The following is an 8,953-nucleotide window of genomic DNA, read 5'->3' on the forward strand; positions in this document are numbered from 1 at the left end:
CGATTGCTAAATACATATAATCCAGTTTACATGAATTGCGATATACTAAGATGTACATATATATCAAGAAATTCTGATTGAAAATAAACTATTATTTTCAGTTTTAAAAGTATTATCTGTGGTAAAAATATATACATATTTCATTTAATTCTATCCGTTTTAAAATGCCGCGGCCTAATATCATCCCCATAATTATTAGAAATAATGTCCTTACCTTAACTATCATATGATTCAATTTCTGTAGCAATAAAACACAATAAAAATGTTTTAAAAAGCATCTGGATGCAGTTTTATTTTTTCAGTTAAAGCCTTTTCAATCGCTGGTCTGATCATTCTATCTGTAGGAATATTACAACTAATGAAAACCTGTTTACCTAGCCGTTTTGCTAATTTACTAGCCAGTTCTTGACTATCACAACCCAATAAAGGACCAGCTATTGTTGTTCCAACTATTTCATTATTTTTCATTGGCATTGCTATTCCCATTTCATCTAAACTTTCATTACCTTGAGTTCCAATGTATATGAATATAGAATTTACCATTTTTAAAACACGAAAATTATAAGTAGATTCTCCTACTTGTGTTGTGAAAAGTTGAGATGTAAACTTAGACGGTTCTTTTTTATATTCAGTTCCTTCACTCATTTTGCTAGTTTTATTTCCGTAAGAAAGTGGATGATCCAATTGCTTCAATTTGTAAAGTAAATTAAGTAAATTAAAATATAAAAATACCGGGAAGAGAACAAGTATTTTTAGGTTTGTTTCTTGATGATAAACAAAAACAAATATAAATGTAAGGACATAACCTCAAAAATGACATATTAATTTCTAATGGATAAATGTCACTATCAAAGACTCAAACCTACTTATTATAATTTGCAGGGATATCGTTGAAAATTAAATTTCACGAAAGATGTTTTAAAAAGTGTTTTCTGAGTAAATATTCAAATAATTTACTTAATTTACATTCATATTTCAAAATTAAAATACTTTATTGAACTAAATTTTGATACGAAATAAATTTAATTAAATGAACAAGTATCAACATACAATTTGCACAATAATATGTAATACGAGTATTATGAATACATAGTCACAACAATAATGTATCTTTATTCCGTTAGATGGCCATAAAGTAAAATGAAATTAAAATTCGATAGTCGAAATATTATTCTTTAACATTAATTGTCACAACCAATAACCATTATATTGTGAATAAAATAAAAACGTTTTTCAAAAAATTATTTGCGCATTTTGTTGTATTTTTGTGGAAAATTGAAAGGTTTTTTTTAAAAAGTATCACAAGTTGTTAAGAAAATTGTCAAAATTTAGTTATATAATCCAAAAATTCAAAACAGATTTTCAAATTAAGTTTTAAAAATATTTACCTGAAGAAAAACAGACTGTAATTTTTTATAAAATTTAAAATTTGTATGTACATTCATATATGTACTTCTAGGTACATATATGTATGTACATACAAATTTCCTAAAAACAAGGAAAAAGAGTGCAGATGTCATTACAATTGCAATATCAAGAATTTGCTGATCGTGTTAAATCAATGATAATTCAAACAAGTGCAAAATATATAAGGCAGAACTCGCACGTAAGCATATATACTTATACATACACATATTATTACATGTTATATTCTTATATTTAATTGAAAATTTTGTATAACTGCTTATATAACAGACACCTACATTGATGAATTGATAAAATAAGTAATATAGTCTAAGTTTTTTTTCGGCTTATCAGAGTTAAATAAGTTTTATTTATTCATTAGAAAATTAAATATGTACATACATACATACATATTCAGTTTTGAATGTGTCAGTTATTCGATCGTTCAGTTATTCTTGTAGCTTTGATCGTTATTTACAGGTATGTACACACAGGTACAATATATTTTTTTTTAAAGTTTCTCAATTACCGCTTCGTTTTCTAAAATGTGTAAATACTCAACTTTTTTAGACAAATTGGCATTCTTCGGAAGTGCGATTTCACCGAAATGTGGAACTCTAAAATTAGAATTAATTTTTAAAATCATTTCTGTTTAATTTTATGTATTACTTACCCTTTGCTAACGAAAGTTTCTAATAATTTCATAAAATTATCAGAGTGCCTTTTTTCAACATCATTTAGTTTACTTATATCCCTTAGAGCATGGTTGAACATTAAGAAAACATCATCCCCATGAACACAACCTTAAGGTATTTGTAAAAGTAATCTATTAACATATGCCAACATGCAAATGAATTTTTGTAATCTTACCGAAATTAATATCAGTTCTATTAGAAAACAAATTTCCAAGGCCTATTTTTGCTGGGTAATCGTATTCATAGTAATAATTTGGAGCTGATGAATATTGAGAATGCAACTGCCAAGATTCTTTTATACCGTTTGTCATCGATTCATCTGTTGCAAGTTTTATGAATTTATTGAAATTTTCCATTGTAACTACTCCATCTGATATTCCATTATCTTTATATAATTTTTCAGTGTATTGATCTAATTCGGTTTCGTCTTCAAATCTCTCTTCATATAAAAGCATCGAAGGTAAGAGTTTCTTGTAATTTTTGTTAAAATATTCCAAATCGGTTGTTCCGTCTTCTTTCTTGAAAAGAATTTCAGCAACAAGAAAACCTGCATCTTGACTAGTAAATGATGATAAATATGGAACATTAGTTACTTTTCCCTTTTTGATAAGTTCTTTTGGTGCTTCTGTTAATATAGCATCTTTGGATTCTGGTGACTCAATTGATGGAGCCCACACTATAAGAGGATGGTAATTATAGATTAAGAATTCGTTTGTGGAATTTACAATTTCTGTTGCAGGCTTTTCTTTGAGACATTTTTTTATTTCTGCGCTTGATTCAGTATTTGGACATTTTAGGATACTTGCAACTTTTTTAACCTTTTCTAGAACATTTGTTTTAAATGCCCACGAATCAAGTGCAGATCCGCTTAATGAATATGCTGAATTGACAAGTTTTTCTACACCTGGTTGTAAAAGTTGATATTCTACACTTGCACCACCAGCTGAAAAACCTGCCATCAAAACATGTTTTGGATCCCCACCGAATTTTTCAATATTTTGGTTAACCCATTCAAGAGCTAAACGTTGATCTTTAAGTCCCATGTTACCAGTTATTTCGCCATCTTCCGTACTCATAAAACCTAATGGACCTAAACGATAGTTGAATGTAACAAAAACGAAATTTCCTTTACTCATTAAAAGAGTTTCTTCGAGAAAATCTCCAGAACCAAACATAAAACCACCGCCATGTATAAAGAATATAACTGGTAACAAACTAGTTGTTTTAATTTTTGGTGAATAAACATTAATAAAGAGGCAATCTTCAGATCCTGTTATAATTTTTTCATGAACTTTTTCAACTGGATCTAAACAAATACAAGTTGCACCTGACTTAGTTGCATCTCGAACATCACTCCATTTTTGTTGAAAAGGTTTTGGTGATTCAAAACGATTTTCACCTACTGGTGGCTCTGCATATGGAATCCCTTTAAAAGAATAATATTGACCATTGAATGAACCTTGAAGTTTTCCATTGGGTATTTCAACAATAGCAGTTTCATCACAAAGCACAGTATAAGAAACAGCACACAAAATAAGAAAAATATACCGAATCATTTTACTAAAAAATATCTAGTTCGAGAGGCGAATACTTATTGAGCTGAGAAACGAATGAAAAGAAATGTTAAAAGAAAATTTATAGTAAATGTGAAAATTATCAGCTCTTCTATTATCTCGCTTAGAAATGTGTACCTATACATACTAAAAAGTTGACTTTTTGATAAAGAATGGCTCGAGTATTTGTGCTTAGGTTTCAAAAAAAAAAAATTATTTTTGCTCTTGTTACTGAAATTTTGTTGTAATTTCATATCTGTAATTTAAATTGTTTCAAGTCATAGACTAATCTTTTGTATTGGTGAAAATATTTTTCTAATCTTATTGTATAGGTCAAGTCAATATCAAGTTTATGATGTTTTAGAAAAAAAAAACTTTCTAATGAGTAGATTCAACTGATATTTAATATTATTTTGTTTTGTGTATTTCGAGAGAGATTAAGTTATTATTTTACATTTATAAATCTTAATTAATTATAACAATTGTGTTCTTAACTATAGGGACTATTAAAATTTCTTGTAATAAATTTTTATTCATAACTTATTTTTTACAAATTATTTTAAGTGAATAGTATATGTAATTGCAAATGAGAAGATGTCATTAAATCAGTTGCAATTTTAATTAGTTTTCCAAAATTTGTTGTCGTAGCGATTGTATCCATTTAAATATTTAGTACAACAATCTAAATCCGCAAATCTATCTATAATTTATTTAAAAATATTATAAATTCGTAGTCCAAATCCATGAAAAAATCTGCTCGTTGACTAAAGTATGTAAATGGTGTTAAAAATACGGAATTCAAGTTGTTTTTCTTTTAATGAGTTCAGTTGCTTTTTTAATAATTCTTTTTTATTCTTTGGATTTTATTAATTTAATCGAATTCCTTTGCATTTGCATTTATGGCTCGTTTTTTAAAATTATGAATAGCTGTTGCGATTTTTCAGCAAAAAATATAATTATTTTTTTTTAACAGACGCAATTAACCCTTGAACTTGAGTATCATGTTAGCGTTTCTTTAAATTTTTTTTTTATTGCACATATTTCTCACCCTAAATGAATGCAATCTTTGAAATATTTTGGTATAACGAAAGTAATTTTAATAATGTAACTGAATATTCCTTAAAGCAGTGCTACTTTGAAGGGAAAAGTGCTACTTTACAAACCATTGGTTTCACCAAACTTCATTTCTATTATAACGTGCTCAAATTTCTTTAAAAATAAATAAATAATTGCCTTTATAATTGAAAAAAAAAATATTTAATTAAAAAACATATTTTAATTTCACTAGAAAATTTAATAAAAAATTTTAAGAATAATTTTAGAAAAAAAAACAAAACAGCCACTTGACAATTTTAAAATGCTTGGGTCGTAAGTATTATTTGATTTTTTAATAAAACAGGTGCATTATGCCGTCACTAATCGTTTTGTAATTCACCCCTAATATTTGCTATAACACTATATATATATATAGATATGTTCCAGTAAAACAGCAAATAGTTTATAACAAACTTTACACTTTGACTCGTATTATTTTGTTTAAAATATCATGTTTACATTTACATAAGTGTTAGAGTACATATTATTGACACCTTAGATCAAAAATATCCTTAATCCATTTTTGATTAAAGTAATGGTTTATTTTTACTTATTGGACTTTTAGCTTTATTTTTGCTGCGAATATGTACACTTCGTAAGAGCCGTTTTTTCGCTTTTTAAAACAGGTGAGTATACAAAATTTAAAATTTCTTATGGAAAATTTTAATTTCAAGATTATATATACATATATTTAAATATTTTAAAGAATGAAATTCAAAAATAACTAATATTTTATATGTTAAATATTATTATAAACAGTATGAGAGACAAATTTAAAATTAAAGTTATAAATCGCTCTCTCGAAATATTTTTAAGATTTGACTTAGAATAGTTCTGATTTAAAGACGTAAATTATTATGTATATATGTATGTATGTGTATTTAATTTACTCTCAATATTTTCTTTATCATTTTATTCTTTTAAGATATAAGCGAATTAATGCAACTTATATACAAGTCCAGTAAGGGTTCTTTCCATTTAACATTACGATTTTTTAATATTACATAGAAGATCTTCCTTAAACAATATTAGGGTTGCTTACATTAAATATAACAATTATATCATTCAATATGTGTTCCTAAGTGTGTACACAAATTTATCTATTATACTGTTCTCGCTTTACTTTTGAATAATATACGGAAATATGTATATATGTACATATTATATGTATGTTTAATGGCAATATATTAATTTTATATCTGAAATATTAAGAGTGTAATTTGTATGTTGAATTTCTTTCTTCTCTTTTCTATTTTAAATTTAGCACTTCTTTGTTTAATGATTCGGTCTATTTTATTAAATCTTTTCATTATTTGATAATCTTTAACAGAAAAACGTATTTCATTTTGTGGGATAAACTATTAATGTACAAATACAACAAGCAATATAAAGGGTCGTTCACAGAATTCATGTAGATAAATAAAATTTATAGATAAGTTTTTGTTTAGTTTTTTAATAAAATATTTCAAGAAGTCATCATTATTACAATCCTCAATAAATAATCGTTTTTGTTTTTTTTTGAATTTTGAATAAGTATACTTTTTAGTACTTTTCCAAAAATTTTTTGAAAAAAGCTCTTATCAGTTTCACTCTTTCCGTCCGTCCGCCCGCCCGTGGACATTTTTTAGTTTACAAAACTTCTACACCCTTGAAGATAGAAAGCTGAAATTTAATATGTACATAGATCCTTACTAGAAACTTATTTCCGTAGAACAAAATTTTTACCTATCTCACCCTCCCTAAAAGTTATACCCCCCCAAAAACCCAAAAAATGCCAGTTTTTAACTATTTGTTGCAATGAAATCATAAGCATTTTTCAAATTTTGCAAACGCAGAAAGCAGTGGCTTACTTCTCCTACCGTGGCATAATATAGTTAAACTTTAAAAAAACAAAATGGCCGTTCAAATTTACCGTTATCCAAAATCCATTTTTTCCAAATTTTTGATGTCATTTTTGTTTTAGACGACGGGTTGTAAAAGCCTGAAATTTTAGCAGCTTTTAGATACTAATAAATAGTTTATTTCGTTAGAAGAAAATTTTTTTCCATCTCCACCCCCTTTCAACCTATCGCCTCTTGAAATTTGTGAAATTTGAATTTTTGACGTCTTATATTTCCCAAACCGCAAGTTTTTCCAAATTTCTATAAACGCAAAAAGCTAACGGTAAATTCCATGACATTAAAAAATATAATTATTTTCCTTAACTCACGCAATTAACCCTTAAAATCGAGCATTATGTTAAGCCCTCTTGAAGTTAATTTTTGCTTTATTTCATAGACTGCATAAATCGTTCATCCTAAATATATGCAATCCTAGAAATAATTTCGTTTATGAATGAAAATATTTTTAATAGTATGGTAGATATACATAGACTGTATTTAAAAGCAGAATTTTCACTAATTGTTGAAGGGAAAAGTGCTACAATACAAAGCATTGGTTTAACCTAACATTTTTATTTCAAATAAATATTTCACTCGTATATTTTTCGTATAACATATAATATAAAATATTACCCCATATATGTATACAGAGAAATTAAAATTACATAAATATAATATATTGTGAATATGCAAACTATACATTTAAAAAATAGCTTAAATTTGTCAGTGCCGCATGAAGATCGCTATTGTACTAAGGCTGGCATTTTGAATTAAAATGTAATTACACATAAAGTACACACGAAACTTGATACATATTTCTGCATTAGCATTTTTACAACAGATTTCTGCAATATATATAGACGAATTTTGGAGTTCAGTTATTATAGATACTTCAAATGTGAGTAAAATTAAGTCGATTTTAAAAACTATAAGAATTGTAACAATTACGCAATATTTATTTGAAGAAAAACGATTTTTTTACCTTTTGTTGTTGCTCGGGTTTTTATATTTAATGTTTTATAAGACTTTATAGATGTTTTATAAGTATATATTAATAATTATATTAACATTATATAACAAATTCCATTTACTCATACAAGAAACAGAAATTATCGAATTTGAAATAAAAGTAAATATTTTTTTCTTATTTCAAAAGTAAACTATACTTTAGAAGTGGAAGGATATTATGTACCCCATTACTTAAAATTCTTACTATACATAAAAGTTTTCTTCACATTATTATTATGCAATATACCAAAATTTCCGACCCTGACATTAAAGTATAATGAATAATAATTTTTTTTTTCTTTGAGATACAAAACACTATATAATAAATGCATCCGCAAAAGATTTGAACGGTGTTACGAATTTAATAAATTTACAATTAAAAAGGGAAATCGTGTGTATTACATTGTAAAAATTATATTCAGAAGGGGTGTGTGTACATTATCAATATTCTTGTAATAATATTTTATCTGATATTTAATTCAAGGACCAAATGAATTAAAAGGCATGGAAACAATTATTATTGAATTTTATAATTAAATTTTTATATGGATTTTTATGTATATGTATATATGTTTGTAGTAATAGATAAAATGGGTCAAAAGTAATTCTCATATCCTTTTATTAATATTGTTTTCTATTATTTATCGCGACAGGATCATTTTATATTTATTATTTTATTAGTTGTTATATTAGTTTCCTGCTATTATTTGTATTATTTTGGTTGGTTATCATGTCATATTTGACATGAAAATGAAAGACGATTACCATACATTATTTTGTCACTGCAAATTGTCATTGCAAATATGATATATTTATAGAAGTTTTTGAAAAAGGTCTTAAAGTTAATCGCTGGAATAAAAGACAAGGTTGTTTGACAAGGCAAAAAATCCGTAGAAATTTGCCTAAATCGATATCGTAAAATTTAAACTGAATATGTGTATTATAAAATTATTATTGTCTCAAAACTGTTCTAAATTGTTCTAAACAGAATTTTTGTATAGTAAAAAACACTTCCTTAGCAGAAACCGGTTTTATCGTAACGATACACAAAACTACAAAAGACAAAAAAAATTGATTTTACAAAAATTTTAGCTGTCGCTAAAAATTTGCAATATTTTTTGTTAAATCACTTCAGAACTGAAAGCTATAGCATTATACTGATATCCGAATAATAGTTTCTGTAATATAATATTACAGGGTATAATTGCGATCCATGTTAACCGACTGGGTCACAATCACCTCACTTACTCTACTATTTACAAGTAAATTATAATTTTTAGTTTCCATACTTTCTTCGAAAAGAGAACCAAATTCAAAG

General features: G+C 26.3%; 2 protein-coding genes across 2 annotated transcripts; both read right to left on the reverse strand.

The window, feature by feature from the left end:
* Positions 1-261: 261 nt before the first annotated feature.
* Positions 262-762, reverse strand: LOC129612341 (proteasome assembly chaperone 4-like). The gene has a single exon (XM_055525890.1). It carries the CDS (start codon positions 643-645, stop codon positions 268-270), a length of 378 nt encoding a protein of 125 aa, XP_055381865.1. The 5' UTR covers positions 646-762; the 3' UTR covers positions 262-267.
* Positions 763-1,720: 958 nt separating this feature from the next.
* Positions 1,721-3,692, reverse strand: LOC129612309 (esterase 6-like). Its single transcript, XM_055525852.1, has 3 exons — positions 2,275-3,692; positions 2,078-2,207; positions 1,721-2,021 (listed from the first exon to the last, which is right to left on the reverse strand). The coding sequence occupies exons 1-3, from the start codon at positions 3,653-3,655 to the stop codon at positions 1,916-1,918; spliced, it is 1,617 nt and encodes a 538-aa protein (XP_055381827.1). The 5' UTR covers positions 3,656-3,692; the 3' UTR covers positions 1,721-1,915.
* Between the last annotated feature and the right edge of the window lie 5,261 nt (positions 3,693-8,953).

Source organism: Condylostylus longicornis, unplaced genomic scaffold (genome assembly GCF_029603195.1).
Source record: "Condylostylus longicornis isolate FDR11 unplaced genomic scaffold, ASM2960319v2 ptg000004l, whole genome shotgun sequence".
In the NCBI taxonomy this organism is placed as follows: domain Eukaryota; kingdom Metazoa; phylum Arthropoda; class Insecta; order Diptera; family Dolichopodidae; genus Condylostylus; species Condylostylus longicornis.